This window comes from Phycodurus eques, chromosome 12, assembly GCF_024500275.1.
Source record: "Phycodurus eques isolate BA_2022a chromosome 12, UOR_Pequ_1.1, whole genome shotgun sequence".
In the NCBI taxonomy this organism is placed as follows: domain Eukaryota; kingdom Metazoa; phylum Chordata; class Actinopteri; order Syngnathiformes; family Syngnathidae; genus Phycodurus; species Phycodurus eques.
In genome coordinates, this window is record NC_084536.1 from 6,110,899 (window position 1) to 6,138,726 (window position 27,828).

General features: G+C 43.4%; 1 protein-coding gene across 2 annotated transcripts; it reads right to left on the minus strand.

The window, feature by feature from the left end:
- Window positions 1–381: 381 nt before the first annotated feature.
- Window positions 382–27,457, minus strand: sf3b1 (splicing factor 3b, subunit 1). Of its 2 annotated transcripts, XM_061691450.1 has the most exons (24): window positions 27,322–27,457; window positions 26,654–26,829; window positions 26,359–26,460; window positions 25,627–25,741; window positions 21,757–21,836; window positions 21,469–21,681; window positions 20,930–21,392; window positions 20,454–20,575; window positions 20,167–20,364; window positions 19,986–20,087; window positions 18,906–19,085; window positions 18,726–18,812; window positions 17,959–18,229; window positions 17,721–17,866; window positions 17,316–17,462; window positions 16,954–17,079; window positions 15,026–15,247; window positions 14,768–14,950; window positions 14,579–14,690; window positions 13,162–13,282; window positions 12,872–13,003; window positions 10,855–11,127; window positions 10,060–10,276; window positions 382–887 (listed from the first exon to the last, which is right to left on the minus strand). In XM_061691450.1, the coding sequence occupies exons 1-24, from the start codon at window positions 27,347–27,349 to the stop codon at window positions 729–731; spliced, it is 3,975 nt and encodes a 1,324-aa protein (XP_061547434.1). In that variant the 5' UTR covers window positions 27,350–27,457; the 3' UTR covers window positions 382–728. The 2 variants fall into 2 exon arrangements, with proteins under 2 accessions (XP_061547434.1, XP_061547435.1); XM_061691451.1 differs by lacking the exons at window positions 25,627–25,741; window positions 26,359–26,460; window positions 26,654–26,829; window positions 27,322–27,457 and adding an exon at window positions 22,163–25,409.
- Window positions 27,458–27,828: the final 371 nt, after the last annotated feature.

Sequence of the window (27,828 nt, forward strand, 5' to 3'; positions counted from 1 at the left end):
TCTGCTACAGTTCTGACACTCGATTCTTGCAGAAACTGCGGGAAAAGAGGTTTCTGAAAGTTTTGAAAGGAATGGGGATTTTGTTAAATACACGTTAATTCTGACCTGAAACAGGCTTTTGACAGCGTGGCTTGTGAGCGATGACAGCATACCTGAGGAAGGTCACCCGCAGAGCCCCTATTGCTCATCTTCATCTGATTGTTGTGGCTAAGCACCATGAACTTGGAGTAAACATGTCTTGTTGTCCCATTTGGGAAGGAAATGTTGACACAGTTTCATGATCCTAACAGTGCACTCTGGAACAAATTTCTATTATAGGCATTTTTTCAGAGTGCTCATTTTCTTTCATGAACATATTTTGGAGAAGCATGTGCAAACAAGTGTACGCAAACCTTTTATTTGGTTAAATAAAAACAATCTAATCATAAGAACAGAGATCTGAAATGGAAAAAGGTGAGGAGAGGGAACAGCCAAGCCGAATGTCTATTGATACATACGAAATATCCAAATATTTAAAACAACTCCAAGGATCAATCAACTCTTTTCAACATTAATGGAGAAAAATAAGGGGAGGGGTTTATTGGAACACGTAGAGACTAATTGTTCTTTGCTGGATTTCACCTAGTTTAATGCTCAGTTTCCACTGCGAGTGGGAGCCTCAAGGAAAACAGCGGCTGACTTTGGACAACCAAAACAAACAACAAAAAAGGTGGGAAACGAGGGAGTATTTACAAGACGTAGTCCAGCTCGTAGCGGGTGTACATGTTCTTCTCGTCATTGTACACTTGAGGATAGTGGGCGATGAGGGCATCCTGTGAGCCAATGTAGATGGAATTGTAAATCTTCCAGTAGACGTCGCGCACCTTCCGTGCCGGGTGGAACAGACCCTGAAAACACAGGACAGGAGGCTTGAGTTTTCGTCAGCAATGATCTAACAGGTCATTAAGAATATGAGAACCGCGGAATTTGATAATTATACAACCCCAATTCCAATGAAGTTGGGACGTTGTGTTAAACATAAATCAGAATCATCTTTATTTGCCAAGTATGTCCAAAAACACAAGGAATTTGTCTCCGGGAGTTGGAGACAGTCAACTTACAGAACACTGTTCTGTAAATTGACGTGTTGCAGCCATAAAATTCTAAGTTAATGATTATTCTCTAAAAACAAAGTTTATCAGTTTGAACATTAAATATCTTGTCTTTGTAGTGTATTCAACTAACTATAGGTCGAACATGATTTGCAATTCATTCTATTCATTCTACACGCAGGAAGCATCTTCGCATGTTCAAACCCTAGTGCATTATGGGAAGCAGTTTTAAGCATTACATTTGAAAAAGTTTTTGTTGTACGTTTAAACAAGTTGGGCCGCTTGTTTTTGCGCTTATTGCTTACATAGGCCGCAGGGTTCAGAGCGCGGGAAAAAAGTAGCGGTTTATAGTCCTGAAAATACAGTAAATTAAGCAATCTGGAAGACACTGAAGAGTACAATAAGGCAAAATAAACATTTTCTTCACACAGAAAAACATTGATTTATACCGCTCCAGTACATGTTGATGTAAAATTTAATTTGCCTAATTTCTTTGCTTTTTTGTTTTGGCCTCCAACTTGAGCCAGGCCCATCTCCACCAGCACCTGATGCTTACGTCAAGCTGTGCCACATGAATAGCATCCACCTCTTTAAGCACTCTCATTCTGGAAAAGAATGACTAAAATCATTGTCTGTTTCACTTCATTTTTCACTACCGCCAACTTCAAATGTTAATCCCAAATGCATCCTCCAGGAAAATATTAAGAACAATATTTTTATGTTTTTATTGGCCATTTCTGAATTTGTAGTTCATTCTGTGTTGTGACATAATCCCTAACATCGCTCTGTCGCTTAATACATTTAACATTAACATCAGTAAACTAAGATAATTGTAGACGTGTTTCCCAATTCATACAAGATGTACGAGTGGATCAGCTCGTCGCGGATGTTACATGTGCTTCGCAGTTCCGCTGGGACCACAACCAGGGCTATGACCCGCAGCACCTCAACGCCAAAATACAAGAGACCAGTGCATCAAATATGACACTAGCTGATATGATGAGCAAAAATGTTGCTTAAACGTAAGAGTAGCAAGAGGATGTCCACTCCAGAGATGGGTAGAGAAGCCAAATATTGTACTCAAGTAAGAGTACTGCTACTTGACAATAATGTGACTCTAGTAAAAGTAAAAATTAGTCTTCCAAAAAAAACACTTAAGAGTAAAAAGTACAGTGAAATAATTACTCAAATACTGAGTGAATAACAAAAAAAAAAAAATTAATCTGCAATTTACTGCAGTGTTTTCTCAAGTTATAAGTGAGCTGAAATATCCACATTTGGGCAGACAGTGCTAGACAATTACTACAATACATGAAAGGTGTTGTTTTTGTTCATCTAAATGTAAACACGAGAAGCGCGATGTTGCCTTCATGGTAATGACGATCTTCCCAAAATGGTTGCCATTTAGACAACGATCAGCCCGGCTGGTTTATCTAGTGTTAATACCCATGTCTGGGAAGCCCAATAGAAGACGTTGTGCGAGGACATGTGACTTCCTTTTGTCGTTTGATTAGTGAATTCGACTTAAACGTCACTAGCGCTTATATAATATTTGACGCAAATAGGGCCCAATGCGGAAGTTGAAGTCGTAGTCTCGCGCACGAAATAGTTGATAAGCAATAATTGATAAACTAGCGAGCAACATTTAGATCATTGTAACAGTAAAAGTACCGTTACCGCTAGCTGCCAGCGTTCAAGGAATACGAAACAGCCTATGATGACAGCGACCCACCCCACACGAAAAACGCATAGGATCTATATGAATCATGTAAACCGCCTATTTTGAGTTTAAAACGGCGAATTTGAATATTTTTTTTAGCCCTTGTAAAACATCAATAAAAAGTATTCTCTAGTAATCGTATTTTTTAATTCTTACAGGTTATGCATCCAGCAGACTCCCATTCCAATACGCAGTGCAGACAAAAAAGGTTCATTGAAAGCTTTTTTTTGTTTGTTTTTGTTTTTTTATTCACGTCCCATGACAGCAATTTCAACAATGTATGTTTCTAGTAATAGTGTGAGAGCGCCATTTGTTCATGCAATTTTGTCTAATGTAAATTCTGTATATAGTTGTAAATTATTTTTCTGTCAAATGTACTTTCTCAGTGTTGTTTTATGTTCCGATATGTGAGATTTTCTGTAAAAGAAGAAAAATATTGGTGTTAAATTCATCGTTCTGCTTGATTTGTCTCCTTTTGCAAAAAGGCTGTTTTCTCAGTTTTTTTCCTTTTTTTTAAAGAAATTGCTCAAAAATGCCTGGCAGTCTAAAGGTCCCAGCTCAGCAAACGGCTGGCAGTGAATGAGTTAATAGTGTCTTACTGTGACGTGCTGCCTCGTCGCCAATGTGCTGAGAGGGCGAACTTCGAAATAAAAGCTTCATATGTTACTGCACTGGATATCAATGCCATTTTAAGCTTTTGAAGTTGGCCCTTAATGAAGCCTTAACCATACGTTTGCCCCCCTGGTATCTGGCTATCTAGATTACAGGCAGTGCTAGAAATGAAGCATTTTTCATATGCAGCAGTGCCTGCATTTTTTGCGGTCGACGTGACATAACCAACAACCAGTAGATGAGCTCTAACAATACGGAAACAGGAACCTTTGCAAACAAAGGGGCTGGGCTTAGATTTCAGTCTGAGACTAGGCTGTGACTAAAAAAAAAAATTCTTTAGATTTGAGCAGGTGGGAGATGATAGTTTTCCAAGAGTCTTTCTAAATATTTTCAAAGTATTCTCATGTAAAGGGAGCATTAGTCAATATGGCTAAACAGTATCAAAAGCTCCTAGCCACACTTGTGTGTACTTAGCCACAGCATCATGTGTGTTATGTGGCTAAACCTTTAGCAACACTTAGCCACCCCTCGTCACTGGGAAGCCGATAAGCTTGTAACGATGTGGGCCCAAGCAAAACTACCTAGTTATCAATCAGGACGAGGGCTGAACGATTTGGGAAAATACTCTAACAGCGAGGCTGTTTTCATTTTTTTTTTTTTAAACAAATTACTATTTCGATTTAGCCTGCAATTTTTGGGGTAAGTTTATCATCAGCATGATTCATTAATAGTAGACTTTACATGGTCAGGATTTTTGGGGCCAATCACCGATCAACGGGTTTAAAAAAATCTAATAACCGATCACAGATTCGATCACAAGATGGAGCAATGTGTCTATTTAAATGACTTGTTAATTTACAGTATATACTTGTTCACTGTATATACTGTCCCCTCCTTGCGCAGTCACCTTATCGTGGTGGAGGGGGTTGTTTGTCTCAGTGATCCTAGGAGCTAAGTTGTCTGGGGCTTCACGCCCCTGACAGGGTCACCCATGGCAAACAGGTCCTAGGTGAGGGACCAGACAAAGCACGGCTCCAAAGACCCCTATGATGAGTAAAATGATTGGATTACGTTTTCCCTTGCCCAAACGCAGGTCACCGGGGCCCCTCTCTGGAGCCAGGCCTGGAGGTGGGGCTCGAAGGAGAGCGCCTGGTGGCCGGGCCTGCACCCATGGGGTGAAGGCGGGGACCTTGAAGGCTGGCGTCCACCAAGGCCTCCGCTGCTTCAAGGTGGGGACCTTGGCGATCCGATCCCCGGCTACAGAAGCTGACTCTAGGGACGTGGAATGTCACCTCTCTGGCAGGGAAGGAGCCCGAGCTGGTGTGTGAGGTCGAGACGTTCCGACTAGATATAGTCGGACTCGCCTCCACGCACAGCTTGGGCTCTGGTAACAGTCATCTCGACAGGGGTTGGACTCTCTTCCCCTCTGGAGTTGCCCACGGTGAGAGGCGCCGAGCAGGTGTGGGTATACTTATTGCTCCCCGGCTTGGCGCCTGTACGTTGGGGTTCACCCTGGTGGACGAGAGGGTAGCCTTCCTCCACCTTCGGGTGGGGGGACGGGTCCTGACTGTTGTTTGTGCCTATGCACTAAACACCAGTTCAAAATACCCACCCTTTTTGGAGTCCTTGGAGAGGGTGCTGGAGAGCGCTCCCGCTGGGGACTCCATGGTTTTGCTGGGGGACTTCAATGCTAACGTGGGCAATGACAGAGAGACCTGGAAGGGCATGATTGGGAGGAACGGTCTCCCGATCAGAACCCGAGCGGTGTTCTGTTATTGGATTTCTGTGCTCGTCACGGATTGTCCATAACGAACACCATGTTCAAGCATAAGGGTGTCCACACGTGCACTTGGCACCAGGACACCCTATGTCGCAGTTCGATGATCGACTTTGTGGTCGTGTCATCGGACTTGCGGCCGCATGTCTTGGACACTCGGGTAAAGAGAGGGGTGGCGCTGTCAACTGATCACCATGGTGAGTTGGCTCCGATGGTGGGGGAAGATGCCGGTCCGACGTGGCAGGCCCAAAAGTATTGTGATTGTCTGCTGGGAACGTCTGGCAGAATCTCCTGTTAGAGGGAGTTTCAACTCCCACCTCCAACAGACCTTTGCTCATGTTCCGGGGGAGGCGGGGGACATCGAGTCAGAGTGGACCATGTTCCGCGCCTCCATTGCTGAGACGGCCGACCGGAGTTGTGGCCGTAAGGTGGTCAGTGCCTGTCGTGGCGGCAATCCCCGAACCCGTTGTTGGACACCAATGGTGAGGGATGCCGTCAAGCTGAAGAAGGAGTCCTATCGGGCCTTTTTGGCCTGTGGGACTCCTGATGCAGCTGATGGGTACCGGCTGGCCAAGCGGAATGCAGCTTTGGTGGTCGCTGAAGCAAAAACTCGGGCATGGGAGGAGTTCGGTGAGGCCATGGAGAAAGACCTCCGGACGGCTTCGAGGAAATTCTAGTCCACCATCGGACGTCTCAGGAGGGGAAAGCCATCAACACTGTGTATAGTGGGGTTGGGGCGCTGCTGACCTCGACTCGGGACGTTGTGAGCCGGTGGGGAGAATACTTCGAAGACCTCCTCAATTCCACCGACACGCCTTCCCATGAGTGAGCAGAGTCTGTGTTCTCTGAGGCGGGTTCTCCTATCTCTGGGGTTGAGGTCGCCGAGGTGGTTAAAAAGCTCCTCGGTGGCAAGGCCCCAGGGGTAAATGAGATTCGCTCGGAGTTCCTCAAGGCTCTGGCTGTTGTAGGGCTGTCCTGGTTGACACACCTCTGCAACATCGCGTGGACATCGGGGACAGTGCCTCTGGATTGGCAGACTGGGGTGGTGGTCCCCCTTTTTAAGAAGGGGGACCGGAGGGTGTGTTCCAACTACACGGGGATCACACTCCTCAGCCTCCCTGGTAAGGTCTATTCAGGGGTGCTGGAGAGGAGGGTCCGTCGGGAAGTTGAACCCCAGATTCAGGAGGAGCATTGTGGTTTTCGTCCTGGCCGTGGAACAGTGGACCAGCTCTACACCCTTGGCAGGGTCCTCGAGGGTGCATGGGAGTTTGCCCAACCTGTCTCCATGTGTTTTGTGGACTTGGAGAAGGCGTTCGACCGTGTCCCTCGGGTGGTCCTGTGGGGGGTGCTTCGGGAGTATGAGTTACCGAACTCCCTGATACGGGCTGTTCGGTCCCTGTACGACCAGAGTCAGAGTTTGGTCCGCATATCCGGCAGTAAGTCAGACTCGTTTTCGGTGAGGGTTGGACTCCGCCAAGGCTGCCCTTTGTCACCGATTCTGTTCAAAACTTTTATGGACAGAGTTTCTAGGCGCAGCCGAGGCGTAGAGGGAGTCCGGTTTGGTGGCCTCAGTAGTGCATCTCTGCTTCTTGCAGATGATGTGGTTCTGTTGGCTTCATCAAGCCGTGACCTCCAACTCTCATTGGAACAGTTCGCAGCAGAGTGTGAAGCGGCTGGGATGAGAATCAGCGCCTCCAAATCTGAGACCATGGTCCTCAGTCGGAAAAGGGTGGCGTGCCCTCTCCAGGTCGCGGATGAGATCCTGCCCCAAGTGGAGGAGTTCAAGTATCTTGGGGTCTTGTTCACGAGTGAGGGAAGAATGGAACGGGAGATTCGACAGGCGCATCGGTGAAGCGTCTGCAGTGATGCAGACTTTGTATCGATCCGTTGTGGTAAAGAAGGAGCTAAGCCGAAAGGCGAAGCTCTCGATTGGTCGATCTACGTTCCTACCCTCACCTATGGTCACGGGCTGTGGGTCGTGACCGAAAGAACGAGATCCCGGATACAAGCGGCCGAAATGAGTTTCCTCCGCAGGGTGTCCGGGCTCTCCCTTAGAGATAGGGTGAGAAGCTCGGTAATCCGGGAGGATCTCAGAGTAGAGTCGTTGCTCCTTCACATCGAGAGGAGCCAGATGAGGTGGCTGGGGCATCTGATTCGGATTCCTCCCGGACACCTCCCCGGTGAGGTGTTCCGGGCACGTCCCACCGGGAGGAGACCCCGGGGATGACCCAGGACACGCTGGAGAGACTACGTCTCTCGGCTGGCCTGGGAACGCCTCGGGATCCCCCCGGAAGAGATGGATGAAGTGGCTGGGGAAAGGGAAGTCTGGGCGTCCCTGCTAAAGCTACTGCCACCGCGACCCGACCTCGGATAAGCGGTAGAAGATGGATGGATGGATGGACTTGTGTACTGTATACTGAGTATCTCTTGTCCAGTGATTCCCAACCAGTTCGCCATGGCACAGTGTGCCATGAGCAATCGTAAGGTGTGCCGTGGGAAGTTATCAAATTTTACTTAACTGCTCAAAAGATTTTTCATTTACAAGAAATGTATCTTTGTTCCTCTATTTATGCCAGTGAGGCATAGTGACAGACAGGACAAATAAATGCTCTATTAGAAGGCAGGAAGTACACACAGTAATTTTTGTGTATCTAGTTTTTGTGACATTTTTGTTTGTTGGTGCATCGTGAGACTTTCCAATTGTAAAATTTTAAAATATGTGCCTTCGCACCATAAAGGTTGGAAATCACTGCTCTCGTCAGGTCATGTATTCTAATCAGTCAAATCAAACAAACATTACATGACAGAATGGGTGTTAACTTCCTCTAATTGAATTACTTTATTGTAATTAAATTACTTCACACACACACTGAAAGTTTCAAGCATGATTCAGCATAACGCTGGCATTTTTAGGTACTACCGTTAGTGCTAGCATTACCTTGCTATGCTACATGTTTTGTTGCCTGCTTGCAAGCCATATCTTGCAAGCAAGCCATATCTTGCAAGCCATATCTTATTAAAATACCTCAAAGCAATCCTTAAATGAAAGTCCTCTCCCGAGCACCAGTGACCACCACCACACGTTTCCCACCATTTTGTTAATACATAACATAATACATGCGTTGATGTTGTCGCCATGGTAACGCATATATCCGGTCACGTTTTGAGTCGACAAGATAAAGCCCAGTGATCGTAAAAGACAGTATGTGGTGGTACCGGAATACAAGATTTTATTGCAGTAGTCTGACATAGTGCAATCATGAAAGCCCAAATTTGACTTGTAGTCTAATATAGGCATCACATGTTGTCCGTCCCACCGTTTTTTTTTTTTTTTTTTAAATAACTATTGGCTGTCAGATATTTATCGTAGTACGTCAAAAGACACGCGACAAGGCGAAAAATAAATTAGCTTTTGGATTCAAATATATGGTTCACGATGGTGACGCGGAGTAAATGTCTTTTGCAGAGCTGATCAAAGACACCATTGATCGGAACAGCGAATTATGACAAAGTTGATCAGCGTAAAATGCCAATTATCGGCCAATATTGATCACACCAATCAGATCAGTGTAAAGTCTAATTAATAGGGTTCGGCATAGAGAACCGATTGGAACCAGGACATGATAATAATAATGTTCCAATTCTCCCGGAATAGTTTCAAATTAAAAAACGTCGGTTCCCAGTTTAGATGCCTAGTCCGCCGGACCCAAAAAAGTGGTAACAACCAACAAAGAAGTGGGGAAAAAAACAATGGAGAAGAACTTGCATGAAGACCTGCTTGTGCCCAACGGCGGCGGCGAACAAAAGTGTCTTAACTGTTAAAATTAATGACCAGTGGCCCGCAGTGCAATACTTGGAATAAGATTATATTGTGCAAAGGAGGCTTTCCAGATGTGTACCATCTGACGTGCTCCGAGCCTCAGCCTACACCGCGCAGAGCATCAGTGAAGTCAACTCTCACTCAATTGGATAAGTGAAACAATAAAATACATCTATGCAAACATTGAGGCAGCTAACAAGGTAAACGGTTGGTTGCACTTTTGCACTGATGGGTTTTTGTGTTTACTTTAAACCAACGTAAGAGCCGATGAGGGAAAAAAAGCTTAACATTGAGCTAAAAGTTCACTGTAGCAACTTTACATGACAATGAATTTGGACAAAATTTCCAATATCACAAACACTAACCTTGTGCCTCATCGGTGGGTAAGGAAAGGAATCAACGCTTTATAGCATTATGTTCCATCCATTATAAATAAATAAATTAACCACCGGTGCCGTGTGAAGTTACTTTTTGTGCCAATGCTGAGCATATCCTTCAAAATAAAAGGGTAAATGTTTAAAACAGGAAGTCAAGTTAAAACTTGCACCTAAAAACCATTTGACGTGATAAAACAGTCCCAAATAATGATTTGGGCAATGCTATATTTAACTTTTAGCTGAAATAGTCAATTGGGTTAGTTCCACACACATTGCCTTTTAGTTCATAGATTTGACATTGATAATGGTTATAAAGAACCTTGAGTCAAATGTTCATTTTAGTCTATGCTGCGGGGCGCTAAGAAAATGGATGTTCATAATCTGGACACCGTTTATTTTAACCATGCAAACTTTTTTGACCCAGCACCCTAAAAGAATCGGAATCAAGAATCCTTTGGAACCAGAATTGAAAAGGAACAGAATCGCTCAAATTCAAACGATGCCCAAACCTATTCGTTAAACAAGAAATAAATTATTCTATATCATGACCAACAACATTTTATACAGCCAACAAATAGACAACTCTTTCCTTATTCATAATAATAATTACTAATGTTATCAATTTAAAAAAATATGCACTTGCTAAATGTCAAGCGGTTTACCTGTAAGCAGTACTGCAGCATGCGGCAGGGACCGATGGCCACCCTCAGGCCCTCCAGTGCGCCCATGACAGCCTGGATGACGTGAGGCGACGTCTCAAACACGTTGGGCCACACGTAGTTGAGCAAGTGGTTGAGGGAGTCCTCACAGCCAAAACCGTAAACACCCAGGGACATGTGCTGGACCACGGCACTGGCAGTTTGCCTGTGGACTAGATCTCTGTAGGAACACACAACACAGGTAACCCTTACAAACCGTCATAGTGCCCAAGCACACAATATGTTCCCAGTCAAGTTTGACCTTGGCCGAGAATATCCTCATGAAATCAATTTATGAACATAACCTTTTCCAATTATTAGGGATGTCCCGATACAACTTTTTCACTTCTGATCCGATACAGATTTTGCAGCCTTGAATTTCGACCGGTAACGGTCCGATCCAATTTCAGCAATAATCATACATAATTTACTTAGTTTGTAGTATGGAATATTACAAACGGCTTGATAAAATAATATTACTCAAAAAGAGAAGAATAATCAGCAAAAGTAGGTATGAGACAAACTACCTCATTGGTAAATAACTGGGGTCACACTAAGTAAGTGACCGGCCGACCAAAATTTTTGTGTATTTCACTTTAAGAAAAGTTGTCAAATTTCAAGGTGAAGAATGAGATTTTGGGTATTTCTATTGCTGTCAAATATCAAACCTGGTTTGGTTTGAGCCTAACAGTATTGTAAGGGTTAAGGTTACACATGTACAGTAACAAAGCTTTAATTCCCTCCACATTATCAAGTCACCTGTCCATCAGCGCGTCCTCCAGGAGGGGCGTGACTGCATAGATGTAGTCTTTGCCCATCTCGCCAATGTACTCAAAAAGGAAGGACAGTGACTTGAGCACACCATTCTGCACGTTGAGCTCAGGCACGCGGTACTCGTTCATGAGTGCGGGCAGGACAGTAAAGGGTGAACACGTCTCGGCCACGATGGCGATGGCCACCGTGGTGCAGACGCGGTTCTGACGCTCCTGCACCTTCAAGTTGTTGAGCAAGGTAGCCAAGACGTCATGTGGGCTGGGAAGGGGGAGGATGGCAACACAATTAGTGAATTAAATGATCATACAGCATGTCAAGTCATTAGATTAGACACAAAAAGATGTAGAAAGTTAACTTAGAATATATGTTCACATATTCATGTGTATATGTGAGTACCTGTGCGCCAGAGGAAGATCCTGAACATTCAGGAGAAGATAAAACTCTTGGATATGCTTCGAGACGCACAGAGTTACGCGTGACGTCAGCGCGGTTGCCGTCCGTGCGATTATAAAGAATCCTTAAGGGTATTCGCAGCACTGTACAGTAGGGCTGAAACTAAAGATTATTTTAATAACCTGGTTAATCTTACTTTTTTTGATGAATCGAATTAAAAAATGTTTTACATTTCCAAACCATTATTCAAAACAGGACATTATTTCAAATTGATTATGATTCTCTTATTGGTGTGGTCCGTAACATTTCAGAAAATAGACAAAGATGTTGATTATTTTCCTAAGTAAAACAAGACATTTGCAAATGTCTTATTTTTATGAAAAAGATAGGTCTGCTTTATTATTATAAAAGGTAATTGTTAATATTTAGTGTTAAGAGGCTGAAATTCTGAGGATTTGAAAAATTTTCAGTTAAACAAGGTCTACTGTATTGACTAATTTGATTATTGATATAGTTGTTGATTAATAAATTGTTATACCTCTACAATATCCATCCATCCATTTTCTGTCCCGCTTAATCCTCACAAGGGTCGCTTGCGGGCATGCTGGAGCCTATCCCAGCTATCTTCGGGCGAGAGGCGGGGTACACCCTGAAATGGTCGCCAGCCAATCGCAGGGCACATAAACAACCATTCGCGCACACATTCACACCTACGGGAAATTTAGAGTCTTCAAATCGACCTACCATGCATGTTTTGGGGATGTGGGAGGAAACCAGAGTGCGCTGGAAAAAAAACACGCCGGCACGGGGAGAACATGCAAACTCCACACAGGCGGGGCCGGGATTTGAACCCCGGCCCTCAGAACTGTGAGGCAGATGTGATAACCAGTCATTAATCGTCAATTTTTTTGTTTCAATACATTGACTGTGTTTTAGAAAGTGTATTAGAGAAAACATGTTTAAAGCGTGTGAGAGGGATATGTTCTTGCATGGGGCGGCACAGTGGGGTCTGGTTAGCACATCCGTCTCACAGTTCTGAGTACCGAGGTTAAATCAGGCCTCGCCTGTGTGGAGTTTGCATGTGCTCCCTGTGCCTGTGTGGGTTTACTGCGGGTACTCCAGTTTTCACCCACATCTCAAAAACATGCATGGTAGGTTAACTGAAGACTCTAAATTGCCCATAGGTAGGAGTGTGAGTGCGAATGGTTGTTTGTTTAAATGTGCCCTGTGATTGGCTGGCAACCAGTTCAGGGTGTACCCCGCCTCCTGCCTGCAGTTAGCTGGGATAGGCTCCAGCACACCCGCGACCCTAGTGAGGATAAGCGGTGTAGAAAATGGATGGGTGGATGTTTTTGCATGCTTTCTATAGCATATATTTCCACCTATTGCAGGTGGGCCTAAAATGTATTCCCTTGAAAAACAGGGCTCCACTGTATCACTTTTGTGCCTTTTCAAGAAATTACTTTCTACAGGCATCTTTTGGCTAAAAGGGCTGCCTGCTCAAGTGTCTTATTACCACCTGTTGTGAATGCATTTCCCTTCATGTGTTTTTGAAAGTTTAGGTGTGGACATAGTGAAAGTAATCATTACAACACTTGAAGGCACTCACCCAATTGCCTTGGCAATGTAGCCAAATGTGTTGACAGTGGCTCTGCGGATGGCCTTTTTGTGAGCCTTGAGAAGTTCCAGCAACTCAAAACAAATCCTCATCCACTCTCTGGCTGACACGTACTCAGCACCCCTTGAATAAAATAACAGAAAAAAAAGGCAGATATACAACCAGTTTGAGGGTGGGGGATCTTTAACTCATTCACTGCCAGTCCTCCATGCCAACATAGATATTTGAATTCAACAGCCGTCAATAGCAGTGAAATTAATTTTGGTGTATAGAATGCTAACCTGTCCGCTATCCTGCCCACCAGATCGATGCAATTCTCCTGCACTTTCTCGTGTCTGTTCTTTAAAATGGGAGTCAAACGAGGGAGCAAATCTTTGATGGGGGGAGTCATCTTGTGCATACCTGCGCAGAGAGCGTAAACAGTTAAGACTTTTGTACATGGGTTCAACAAATGAGGGGAAGGGAGAAGATCATAGTCATGTCTTTTTTAGGGTTGGGCATCAAGAATCAAGAACCGATTGGAACCGGGCCAAACGTTCCGGTTCTCCCGGAACTGTTCAAATTTTTAAAATTTCGGTTCTCAGTTTCGATGCCTACAGTCCTTCCACCACGAAGAAGTGGCGGAAACCAACGAAGAAGAACACGCACGAAGAAGTGCTTGTGCCCAACGGCGGCGGAAAGTGTGTCTTAGCTTTGTTAAAATGAAAGACCAGTTGCCTCAGTGCAACACTTGGAATAAGATTATATTGTGCAAAGGAGGCTTTCACGATGTGTAGCGTCTGACGCGCTCTGAGCCTCAGCCTACACCACGCGGCGCTTTGGTTAAGTCAACTCTCTGTCAATTGCGTGAGTGAGAGAACAATATATGTCTATGCCAACATTGAGACAGCTAACAAGGTAAACGGTTGGTTGCACTTTTGTACTGATGGTTTTTAGCATTTATTTTAGTCTACAAACCAACGTAAGCACCGATGACAAAAAAAAACAAAACAAAAAACAAACAAAAAAAAAGCTTAACATTGGGCTAAATCTTTACATCACAATGAATTCGGACAAAATTCACAAACGTTGTCTCAAAGTATCACAAACACTAATCTTGTGCCACATCGGTGGGTAAGGGAAAGGAATCAGGATTTTATAGCATTTGGTTCCGTCCATTAAAAAAATTTAAAATACACACCGGTGCCGTGTGAAGTTACTTTTCATGCCAAAATGCTGAGTTCCGGTGTGTACCCTTCAAAATAGAAGGCTACAACCTTAAAACAGGAGGTCATGTTAAAACATACACAAACCATTTGACGTGACGAAACAGTCCCAAATAACTATTGTAACAATGCTATATTTAACTTTTAGCTGAAACAGTAACTAATGAATATTAAGTCAATTGGGTTATTTCCACACACATTGCCTTTTCATTCATAGGTTTTATATTGATACTGGTTATAAAAGAACCTCGAGTCAAATGTTCATTTCAGTCTATGCTGCAGGCTGCTAAGAAAATGGATGTTCATAATTTGGACACCCTTTATTTAAACCATGCAAACTTTTTTGACCCAGGCCCATAGAGAATCAGAATAGAGAATAATTTGGAAGTGAAATAAGGGACTGGAATCGGATTCGCTCAAATTCAAACAATGCCCAACCCTAGTCTTTCTAAAGGACTCAGTGAGTGACTGAGGCCAACTTGGGGTGACCTACCAATAACATTTACAATGGCCTTCAGTGCTCCCAGGATGCTGCCCAGCACTTCAGGGTATTCTTCTCCTAGGTATTCGTACAGCACCACACCCAAGTGACCCATCAGCTTCTCCTGTAGACGCAGACAAAAACAATGTAAAATTATTTTTTGGGACATCCACACAATTTCCATGGGGCTTTTAAACATACCTCCTGGCATGTCTTCATGACCACGGCGGTACGGGAGATGAGGTCAGCGGCCTGCTGACGCACTTTGGCCGACTTGTTGTTGAGACGCCACAACACCGTACCGCAGATCTGAGGCAAGTAGGGCTTAACGCGCTTGCCGAGGGCGTTCACCACCGTGCCGAAGCCGTTCAGCATCACAGAATCCTGCCAAGGAAATTTTATTCCGTGAGTAGAGTTGCATCTAAGTGTGAGTAGATTTTACACTGTTGTCGCACGTACCTCTGTGGTCTGCTCCTGGAAGGCGTACAGGATGCCGTCAATCAACTGCTCCTCCAGTTTGTGGTCGATATCGGCAGCGCCCAGGTTGCCCATAATTTTCTCGATGGTCTCCATCACCATTTTACGATACTGCTCTGCCTCGTCTTTCAGGTCATCAACGATGCGAGAGATGATTTCTGCGGCTCCCACCTTGTTGGCCAGCTCTACTGTGGTGTCCACTAACTGTATTGAGAGCAAAACTTCAGTTAGATTGAGCATTAGAAAGCTAGTTATTAGTAGATACAGTGAACGCCTGCATATTCAAGGTTTGGCTCTTGTGAATTGGCTGATTTTTGGGGGGAAACTATTCTCTGCTATTTGCTGAAAATCTCGGCTAGTCCCTGTTTTTGTGCTTCGGCCAAAACAATTAACGTATTACTTTGGTGCCACATGGAAGAATCTTGGTTTCTTCGTTGTTTAATTTATGCTATTTTTTCTTGTGTTTGAGGTGTCTCATCTTGCTGGCAGTCCTTGAATGTACCTCGTGGACAGTCTTTCCCCAATTCAAGCTACCATAGCCCATGTAGTCTACTTTGCCGTTAAATTTTACCTTTATTCTCTAATATTTAACATTGTGTGTGTTTAATTGCCAAAAGGTGGGTTTATTGACTTAATACCATCTATGCAAAGTGCTAGAGCGCATATTTATTTGCCCATGAGGGATGTTACGTCAAGTTTCCGCGAGCGTGTTATGCTTGCTAACACTACTACTGATAAGCATCATGTGAAGGTGGTTAAACTATGGAATGCAGTTGTTTACATGACATCCATTCAGGATTGTGTACCTTTCTAAAGCATGGTGTTGATGCTTTATGATCATTTCCATTTTAAGTGCTCTTACGCCATCTTGAAGCATCTTTATGCAATTACAAACCTCTTTTGGGGAGGTCTTCTATTCGTGGATTTGCGCTATTCGTAGCAAGGCTTGGTCCTTAACCCCTGCAATTATAGGAGGTACACTAAAGTTTTATTTAATGATTATTTGTTCCACCCCGTCTGCCTCCGCTCTTATCGTTGTGCTGCATTACTGTCACAGCCATGCATCCATCCATCCATTTTCTATAATGCTTATCCTCACTAGGGTTGCACGAGATTTGGTTGAGCATTGTGTATGATGTACGTGTGTGCAATAGTCACATTGTAGGGTTTGCTGCCATGCTGGAAGTGAATAAACTGTAATATTAAAAGTGACCAGCAGGGGGACCTGTTTGGACATGGCGAAAGATTAAAAGATAGTTCACATGCTGCTGCTGAATTTAAGAAATAAAACAATTGTTTATCTAAAAAGGTAAACCAATTGGTCGTTCATTATCAAGTCTTTTCCTTGTGTATTCATAATTGGTCTTTAACCAAGCAAAACTATATTTATCCGAATACTCTATTAGATAACATTTTTAGTAGGATACTCAAATACTAAAATATTCGATAGATGCAGCCCTAGAGAATACCCAAGTGAACACAGGGAGAACATGTAAACACCACAATGGAAGCCCAAAGCCCAAAATTCAGCAGTGAGAAATAGATGTGATAACCAACTGAGTCACTGTGCTGCCATCAGAGTTATACATTGTTTAATATTATTCCAAAAATGCATTTGTGCTACCCTCATCTGCAGTTGGGTACATAAACAGCACCTTCCACTATAATTGCAGGTAAAAAAGGGTATACTGTATACCAAACGGCTAAAACACAAAATGTCCAAACCTTTGTAGGTTATGCCATAAGATATCATTACATATTAGCATGTAAATGAGTATCCACTGCAGGACATACACAGTAACTAGAGGACAAATGGTTACTTACTAATCTGAACTAAAGCATGCGGAAACACGAACTCGGTGCGGTACGTGGATTGAGTACGACATGCTGGCTTCTATGTGAGCACCAACCTGTCTATAGTTACGTCGGTCCAAAGCCATCCTGTGCTGCCAAAAGTGCTTGAAGAAGGGGGGCAGGATCTCAGTCTTGATATAGTTGGCCTCCACACCATCGGTGCCACAGCACTGCTTAACCACCTACAAGACGAGGCAGAGGTGCTAGTTGGATGGGGAAAAGGTTGGTAAAACTTGTGCATGTCCCCAACGGGTTGCAGGGTGAGAACAGAGAGGACAAATGTCAGCTCTGCTATTTCTCATGTTGGGAGTTCTTCTTGCGAACTACTAGCCCTGAGTCAACCACGCACAGGTAGAACAGGCGAGAATGAGTCGCACACATTTCAGACCAAAATGTTTATATGACTCTTCCTTCTTACCTTGAGAACGATTTTTTTCATCTCTTCATCAGGGGACTGGAACTCTCGGATGAGGATTAGCATCACCTCTCGGGTGTAGTAGTTGGCGTACTCAGCATCCATCAGAGGGATCAGGTAGCCAATAGCTTTGAGGAAGGCAGCCAAACCCTGGCATCAAAAGTATAAGGCAACCACAATTAAATTCTAACTCACTCACATTTACTTGTTATTCAGTGGCGTGTTGTCTATTGCTGCCTGTGCAGCATTAGTGGCCATTGATCTTCCCTCTACTGACAGCCCCAAAGAGGAGATGCTATAGCAAGCAAAAATTCACACTGCAGCCACATTCAGACTTCACGCTGTGTATTGACACTTAAATCAAAAATATAACTGTGACTATGTAATGTGTCGTCTCCATTTACTCACTTTTCCTCTGTGCTGTCTGATACCCTTCCAGAGAGGCTTGAGCACTGAGTCAAAGGATTCGATACCATAGGGTGTAGCAGCTTCAGCCAGAGCGGCAATGGCCAGGGCGCTGATGGTCCTCACCTTCTGCTGCTCATCAACCAGACCTGCACCGCCACAGCATTTGTCAGTAAAGAATAAAAATGTGCTGGTGGGTATTGTTATCACGCTAATCATCTTTCTTGTGAACACCACTCACCGTGCTCAATGATCTCAACCAAGCTGCGCAGGTGAGGCAGGATGGCGCAGCCCATGAGGATGGCAATCTGCTGTACAATCTTGATACCCGTGTGGCGGGCCTGCCATGACTTCTTGCTTTTACACACGGCTTTGAGGAAGGGCAGCAGGGAGGGGATGCCAAGGGCGGATGCAACCACGGCAAATGCCCTGGCGGTGGTGTTTCTCACATACTCGTCCATGTTGTCGATGTCGGGACGCATGGTGGAGATCATGGTTGCCAAGCCAGCCGCCTGGGATTTCACAAGAGGTAATGCAGTCAAGGGGGGCGGGGGGTTCAGGATCTTAGTTTAAAAAAAACTTTTTTCACAACAATGCACCGTTTTTGCTGGGTTCTGTGTCAAAGGCAAATCTAATACAGCTCTCATGCACCAATGTCGTTCCTCTTTGTGAAACAAAAGGACTGAGAACAAACTAGGGAGCATCTCCACCAGTTGCACACCAATAGCTCTATTAAAATGATTCTGTCAAAGGCTAACATACACATACAAATCAATTTTAGACCCATTAACATGTTTCCATAAAGAGGTAACCATGCATCTGTGTCAGCTTGATTGTAACCAGCGGGTGCAGGGTGAGAACAGATGATGCATGAAAGTAAGGTCTGCTAGCTCTCGTGCTGGGATTGATCTCGCGAACAACTAGCCCTGATCTAACCACTGACAGGTCAAACAGGCGAGAATGGTTCGCAGGAGCAAGAAAAAGGTGCAAAAATACGTTCCACTTTACCTTTGCTAAGTTGGAAATGATCTCTCTGCCTTCTACTCTGGCGTAGTAGTCCTCATCAATTAGCAGGGGCTCGATCACCACAAGTATCTTGACACAAAAACAGACAGTTAATCACTTTAGCTTATCTAAGTCACTGGGTATGGGACTTGAGAAGATTGGGGGGTAGGGGGGGGGGCCTACCTTGTGTACGTAGGGTCGAACAAGGTCATCCAGTTTGTAGAGAATACGGTCGATGACTTTCACCAGCAGGTGGCGCTCTTGGTCCTCCAGGGTGGGGGACATGAGCAGTGGTAGGATCTGGTTGAACAAGGGTCCTGCTCCGAACTCACGAGCTTTGTCTGTGATCTGACGCAGGGCCGCCTGCGACAGAGCGGGAGAGAGGATCAGACGACAGTTTATGTCAGGAGATGACAGCATGCTTTCTCCACAAATGACAATTATTGTCTTCTGGTCCCAGCAGAGCATGATGGTCCATACACTGGGATCTCCACTGAAAGCAGCAGTATTTTGCAAAAATCAAACTGTTGCCACATGTACAAAGAGGTCACTTCCTTTATGCTTTTAGAAGCTTGTCCTTGGGATTCAAGAGGTGAGAGGAAGCAAAAGAGGAACAGGCGGCATTTATAAACACAGTACAAGATACCCATTGAGTTCAAAGTTTTCTTAAGAATCTGCCTCAAATGTGAATAGGAGTGTGACAAGTGGCTGCCATCTTTGTGGAATCCAGCCCCCCCAAAAAAAGATAACTTCAAACCCCTCTAAATCCTCCATAAGAAATAAATTCATGACAAAAACGATTAGTTAGGTACATGACCTATTTTACGGCCCACACTGGTCTTGTCACAAAAAAAAACTGCATTTCTGCTATTCAATTTTAGTTTTTAGGGTAAGTGACGCCGTTTGAAATGTCACGGTAATTTTGATGCGTCCACTTGTAATTTCCGCAGGTAGGAGCTCAATGGTGGATATTTTCTACTGATACTTGTCAGCCAATCAGGAGGGGTTCCCCTAGTAGAAATTGAATTGAAAGCATCAAGGAGATATGTTGAGAAATAATCAAGTTATACCATTTTACTCTAATTTGAAAATGTTTTTTTCCTACCAGATTTTCTTGGCGATATCACACAAAAGCCTTCACCAAAAACACAACCATCACAGAATGGAGTGTGATGGACTTTGGAGGTGACTGTACACCAAAAGCACTTAAAAAATATATATATATAAATAAAAAGTGAAGTGATGAAAGTGACAGGTACCAACCTTCCTCATAGGTGGAGTTCCATTTTTAATCTTCAACAGCAGCTTCATTATCTTTCGTTCTTTCTGTTCTTCTGGGCTCAACGTGGACTCATCTACCTCAACCTGATAAACAGACATGTTTAATTATCAGACAGGCTGAAGTGAGAGATTACATGTTATGTGCATGTGATGTTATTCTAACCAGCAGTTTGTCAAAATACTGGATGTCATCAGGTTTGAGGAACGGGAGGTTTCCAGAGGGTTGGTCATTCATCTGTTTGGTGGTACGGTCCTCCACTTGCATGTGGAAGCCAGTCATGCCGCCAATGGGAGTAGGCGTTGCTGAGAGCTTACGGGCTGGTGTTCGGATAGGCACGTAGCCAGCTGGTGGAGGCAACACCTGCATGAAAGGGCAAATAGTCAATATTGTGTTCAATTGGAAAATGTGATAGCAATAGCATGGTGTACATAACAGAATGGTGTACAGACCTTGTATCCTTCCGGAAACATGGCGTCAAGCTCGTCATCTGTGAGAGGCCGGTTCCTCTCGTCAATTTCCCGTTCCCACCTCCAGGCCTGCAGCTGCTCTGGAGTCATGCTCATCAGGTGACCTGTAATGCCACGACAACGGCGTCAAGTTCAACAACCAATTCTTCTGGCCAATTGTGTTAAAAGAAATTGTTGCTGTCCGACAAGGTCTTTACATGTAACACCAGACGCCGACATTACAAATTTAGCTAATTAGAGGATACCATGCCACTACGTGAACTGTATAACACCCATAACTATGGAAATATTTCACCTTTGCTGGGTTTTGTGTGAAAGGGAATGACCACTTATTGGCTCTAATGGCTGTAATGCTGCAGTTTTGTGTGAAAGAGGCTTCATAAGCTTTTATCATTCACATTACTTCCAAAAGAGTGGAAACCAAGATAATAGACATTCAGAAAGCAACGCTTCCTTACTGGGTGTTGGGGTGGCCATGTTCATAGCGGGGGTTCCAATTGGTGTCTTCCCAGGGGTCAGAAGTGGTGTTGAGGAGCCCATCTGGCTCGCGGGTGTTTCATCCCAGCGAGATTTCCTCTTGCTGGCTCCTGGAGTGGGGGTCTCCCCTACAGACTCATCCCCCCTGTCTGTACGTGGGGTTTCGGCCCAGCCGCTGCCGTGTCCCGGGGTCTCCCTTTCAGTCTTTGGCGTTTCATCCCAGCGGTTCTTACGGACGCTTCCCGTGGCTCCGCCGTGGCCGGGTGTGGCGTGACCTGGTGTGTCCCTGCCTGGCGTGGCCGCGCCAGCCGGCGTGTGGCTGGGTGTGGGGTCCCACATGCGTGAGCTAGGTGTGGCCCCCGGGGTCTCACTGCCTTTGGGCCGGCCGGGGGTCTCATCCCATCGGCTGTTTGAAGGTGTGTGCGCCGGCGTGTGTCCTGGGGTCTGTAACGCATCAAACACATGGATAATGTGACTTTTAGGAGATTCCCAAAAATCAACTTTGTGTGGGTAAAAGCACCTCAACCGAGGCATCAGCCTGGTCCCAGCTGGACATCTTTTTGGGAGTAGAATTGGTAGGAGTTTGGTCAGCTGTCTGGTCCCAGCGGCGCTTGCGTTTTGCAGCAGCAGCAGCAGCGGCGGCGGCGGCGGCAGCTTGGCTGGCAGCGGAGCCATTGACAGCTTTCAGGTCGCCTGACTTGGCCTTTTCTGCGAGCTGCAGACGAATCTCTCTCTGCACACACAAAGACAAACGTTAGCTAACACAGTAAAAGCAACACTGTCTTAGCCAATGTTTTTTTTCCCGTACCTCTTCCTTGGACAGGTTCTGCTCTCTCATGACGTCCATATACGACCTGACCTGCAGCTTGGGGTCTGGAGTTTTGCCTCCTGCGCGAAAGAGCACCAACAAGGACAAAGGACATTCATTAGTGCACACTCTCAGGACCCACTTATATTCACACAAAGCACAAACACAGCCAGCTAACCCTGACTCTCTTTACAAATTATGTTCCTGTTTTTAAAAACTGAAATCACAGAATATCATATTGAGTTACACTGAAATATACATTTACCCTCTCTTACATAGAATCATAAGAAAATACAAGCAGATACATGGAGAGCAGAGCTTAAGTTTGTAGTGTTTTCTTTTAAGTGGATATAGCCAACACTGATGCAGAGGGGGTCCTGGGCTGCGCGCTCTTCAGAATACGTACACTTTCAGTGCCATGGGTCCTTCTGCAGTCAGACTTCAACCGGCAGAAAAGCAGCCTAGAAAATTTCTATTTACCATTAGTAACACTTTGGAAAAGGGTTTGAACTCACACACAACAGTATACCACCTGTTTTGCATTGATTTGTGACACTCAAAAAAATTGAGAAATAAAAAAGAAAAAGTATCTTCTTGGGGACAAAAAAAAGTGGATAAAAAAATAAAGACTTGATTTTGAAGCTCGTCTTAAATTTGTATTAAAAATTAGGTCCAACCTTCAGATATAACTGTCAGGGCCACGTTTACTTGACTTAATTATCTATACAGCTAAATTTTCATCTTGACTTCCTTTTTGAAAGAAAAAAAAAGGGTAGCAAGTGAAATATTATCATCAAGACAAATAGTTCAAGCAGGCTGTTTAAAAAAAAAAAAAAAATAATAAAAAAATAAAAAAATAATTGTCTTTTTGGGAATCAAGACTAGCTTCAGCTGTGATCAACAGCTAGGAGCAAGTGGACCCTAACCAAAACTGACAAGTGCACAGTTCTCTCTGTGTCCCCATAACCTACACAGGATGAGTTGCTGCGCCCTTAACAGAGTGCAGTACAGGACTGGCAAAGCAGTACTGCTGTAGGAGAGAAATTAAGGACAGTTAGTATGGGCCTGTGGTATGGCTGCACACAATTTGCTTGAGAACATATTTCTATTTTACAGAGCTTTGTAAAATAAAAATATATTTTTAAAACAACAACGTTTGTACATAGAGCTCCATTTTGCTCTCTCTTCTACATGCAGGCTCCTAATAAGCCTCACCCTAACAGTATTATTAATGCTAACGTTATATAAAACTGTGAAACTCACTTTGTCAAACATGTAATTGTGGTTGAAAAGCACTTAGTTTATCCTTGTATGTCGCTACTAGGGATGGGCATATTGATTGCAAGTCAATTAATTTAAATATTCTATTGATTGTGTGGAACTGATGGCCGATTCATCTAGAAGCAATTGAGTCAAAATCACTGGACTCACTGCAGTCGCCTGGTGAGAGAGCCACTTCAGACCAATATACACCCTGTATGCCCTTGCGAAAAAAAATAATAGTTAACTATTGAGCCCATTTGAACTATGTTGCTTACAAACACAACAGCACTTACAAAGGCATATAAACAGCCTGAAATTAACAACCGCATGTAGTAAATAAGTTCTGTGCGCAGTGTTGATTATCTTACAAAACATGTGGTCGCTCCACAATGCTATGTGCATTTATGTTTATGGTCCAGGGAGCTACGCAGAAGCCCATTCTGCCTCGAATTATTGCAATTTATTTACTTTTACATTATGTTTGACTTGACCTATGTAAATTTGCATTTGACCAAATAAACACCCCCACAGACATTATATGAGGAAATGTTATAACTGTGTTGAAAAAAATTTCCATTGATACCCAAGCATTTTCAGCCACCAAAAATTTATGTAAAAATTGAAAATGTTTGTTAATTTCCCGTTAGTTGATCATGGAAAATGTGTTAAATACCCACCCCTAGTGGCTACTTACAGTGAAGTGTCATACGTTTAGTATGACCTAGAACGCTATCGGTCATGGTAAAACTAGGGATGCCCCGATCCAAATTTTTCACTTCACATTCGATACCGAAATTGCAGCCTTGAGTTTTGTCTGATACAGATATTGGACTGATCCAATATCAGAAATAATCATACATACTTTATTTTTAATTAAAATGCTTGAAGTGATATTACTCAGAGAATAATTATCAGCAACAGTAAGTATAAGGAAAAACTGACATCTATTATTAAACAATGGGTTACATAGTGACTTTAAAATTAAGAATATACTACAATTAAATTAAAACATTTATTTTAGGAAATCCTGAAATATAACTTCAATAAAACCACTAACAAAAATATATATTACATTTTGAACATGACCACTGCTTAACTTAAACATATGCCTATTCTACATTTGAATAGATTAAATAAAAAATAAATTAGAAAACAAAAAAAAATCTCAATAAATAAACTGTTTTAAAGTCTAAAACAACATTAAAAGGTCAATGAATTTTTTTAATTTTTTTTTTACTGGCACTTTATGGTGGGAAGAGCATTTCCTTTCCCCAGATCTACGGCAATACACTTTTGAACTTCTTGATGTAACTGGGGTTTAGTTTAATTGACAATCGCTGTTCCTGCTGTGCACGTCTTTGCCTCTGAGGGGCAGCGTGAAACATGCGATGAGATACACACTCGCAATAATAAAGAAAATTGAATACTGTTATAGTTTGAAGAATATATTCCAGAGTATTGTTATATTGTCTGTTTGTATGTTTATACAGTGCGTGTGTACAAATATTCATTATTTTGAGAGATATAAGTGCAGCAAGCTCTATGCTAATTTTTGTTAGCTCGTCAATGGTGTTTTTCATTCCTTGTGTTAGCTTTGAGATAGTGATTTTTGTGAATAAAAACAAAGACACTAAGTCTGATGTATTTTAACATTCAATGGGTGTATTGTCTTGTGTGTTAAGTGTTATGCTGAACTTCAACAGGAGTGTCAGAAAACAACTAAGAAAGCAATGTTCACTCTTTCTCCTTGCTACTATGTTAGCACCTTAGCAACCGGTTGTTGTGATCACGTGAGAACTGCATGCCATCCAGGCGCTGCTGGATAGAACTGCTGGAGTCAAACATGAATTTGACTGCTTGGATAAGTGGTAAAATAGGAGCTTTTAGATCCAGTCCGATCAGATACTTTTTTTTTTTTTGCTGACATTGGACCGATTTCCGATCCTTGAGATCGGATCGGGACACCTCTAGGCAAAACCATTAAAACTAAAGCCTAATTTTGGCACAAAACCAATCAATGCTATTTTCTATAGAGACTGTATAAACCTATAGACTGGCTCCCTCTTCTTGAATAGCGGTCTATCAGCTACTGTGCCCAGCATGGCTGAGCGCTCGTCAGGTGAATTACCACGTTAGCTAAACTTCATAGGTTGTTGCACATTACATAATGTAAAATTTAGCCTGGCAGTCGCACAGGATTGTTAACCCTTCGACCCACACACAACCCTTATGCTACCCACGTTTGTTAGGAGATTTATCAAATTCTGGTATTCAAACACCTAACCACCTCTCCCACTCAAAAGCATGGCAATCCCATAAATTGTTTAGCTTTCTTTTTTTTTTGCAAACCAAGCATCCTAATCCCCGCCAAAACTTGAAATAAGATGTCCAAAATGATTGGATTTCAGAAAGACAAAAGACAACAACAAAGGATTGACCACAGGGAAGGCATAGAGTCTGGGAGGCAAGCAACTGCATTGTGGTCGAAGGGTTGAACACCTATCACACATGGTGATAAAAAACAAAACAAAAAAATCATGAAAAGGCAATAAGGGAATATTTAAAAAGGACCGTTTCATAACAGGCTGGAAAAAAAGGCAAGTTTACCATCTGCAAAGGGGTCGAGGCGCTCCGGCGAGATGATCATCTGCATGCGCCGAGCTTTGTACTCGTCCTCCCGCTCCGCGATCTTCTGTGGACGATGCTCCGCAAATGGATCATACTGTAAAACAAAATGGAGCATGAGCATTTATGTTTAATATCCATCCATTTTCTTTACCACTTCTCCTCACTAGGGTCACGGGCTGCTGGAGCCTATCCCAGCTATTTTGGAGCGGGAGGTGGGGTACATCCTGAACCGGTCGCCAGCCAATCTCAAAACAAACAACCATTCGCACTCACATTCACACCTACAGGCAATTTAGAGTCTCCAATCAACCTACTACATGTCTTTGGGATGTGGGAGGAAACCGGTGCCCCCGGAGAAAACCCACCTGGGCACTGGCAGAACATGCAAACTTCACAGAGGCGGGCCCGGGATTTGAACCCCGGTCCACAGAACTGTGAGGCAGATGTGCTAACCAGCCATCATATAACAAAACAAATTATTTTATACTTATAGACTAATATGACACTGTGATACATAATAGACACGCAACCAAGGCTGTACAAATCCAAAACCTCTGTGCAAAATGTGCCCCGGACTCGGCAAAAATACGATGATGATGAGTGGCGTCTCAGTTAAGTTCCTGCCGCTGCGACATAACCCAACTTTGGGTTTCAAAGTCGAAATGTGCTATAATCTATCACTAACCTATGCTAAAGTTAGTTATCACATACTTGTTCATCTGACTGAGGAATGGCATTGAGAATGGCCACTGGAGCATGGTACCCTTGCTTTTTCTGTCCCAGCAAACTCGTCGCCGTATCCTCTTCATCGTCCTGAGGGGGAAAAAAGACTTACGTTTAAACACAGAGTGCCAATACAGCACAACTCTGCTAACAGACAATGAGTAGAACATGAAAACACCACAGCACTGGGAAATGCGATTAGGAGCATGACAACCAACCAGCCACCTGGCAAATACATAGAAACATATTTGTGTATACACATTTTGAGGGGGAAACATCTTACGTCTTCCTGTTCGTTGGCAGCGATGGAAGTGACATAGCCGGCAAAACGGCTGTCGCTTCCTCCATAGATCTCCTGGTCATAAAACCCAGTTGAAACGAGGCCGACTCCCTTCTCGTCTCCTTCCTCCACCAGAGTGGCCTTCATCCCCTGGATCTCCAGGATCTGGGCTTCAATATCTAGACAAGATAAATAAATTAAACGCTATACAAGAAACTGTGGTACCGCACAGCAACTTCGCTATAGTCACTGTGTATAAAATCGAAAGAACGTGTGGCATTCACTGTCGAAATTGCTGTGTTAGCCTTGATGCTAACGTTAGCATTTAACGACTGAAAATAACTAAATGATGCTTCGTTTTAAAAGACTCGGGACAAATAAAACGATTTGATTCCTTGATGTCGATGGATTCACAGTGTAACAACGAGCGTTAAAATACGTGGAGGGTGTTAGGGCTAACATGCTAACAAGACAGCAACCAGCGCCATTATCTAAATGTGACCGCGTTGCGTCGTATTCCGGCCCGTTGCTTTTCTCGTTTTCAACACATGAATCACGAATATTTAAATACTAAAAACACATGTTTACTCAAAACAGGGAATTTATCGTAATATACAGCTGCTGGTTCTCCGAAAACTACTGCGAATAGTTCATTTGGTAAAACATTTTACCGTCGTGTGTTTTGGCGATCTTCGCCATTTTGGTGGTGGTGGTGGTTCTTCGCGACTGCAACAGGAAGTCAGTAAAAAATACCAGTAGAGAACCATGACACTTCCGTTTTTTTGCTAATCGCCAAAATAAAACCAATGTGTCGTTCAGACAAACAAGTTCGCATGTAACCACGTCAAAGACCAGATATTAAAATGATACAGACTTGCTGATTGATATGTATGAAAATATATTGTTTAAAAGTAGGACACACGCATTTGCAATACATTTATAAGCACGCAAAATCCAACATAATGTTTGGAAACAATCGACGTCAGCCTCAAAATGCTGTTAATTGCAGGATACTTTTCGCTTCTGTTGCTCTCTTAGGGATGAGCGTCACGAAACAATTCATTTTTGGCAAAGGTTACTTTAATTAAGTAATTATGTATTTAATCATTAAATAGAACATTACACGGTAAACTATGCGTTCGCTATGTCGCCAATATTTTCCTGAAATATGTATCAAA

What these genes read in the sequence shown, in the direction of transcription:
- sf3b1 (XM_061691450.1), bottom strand. Translation starts at nt 27,349, where the DNA reads ATGGCGAAGATCGCCAAAACACACGACG. An exon ending in AGTATTTTGACAAACTGCTG is followed by an intron (nt 20,088 to 20,166) that starts GTTAGAATAACA and finishes TCTGTTTATCAG; the next exon opens with GTTGAGGTAGATGAGTCCAC. An exon ending in TCATTTCCAACTTAGCAAAG is followed by an intron (nt 18,230 to 18,725) that starts GTAAAGTGGAAC and finishes GTGAAATCCCAG; the next exon opens with GCGGCTGGCTTGGCAACCAT.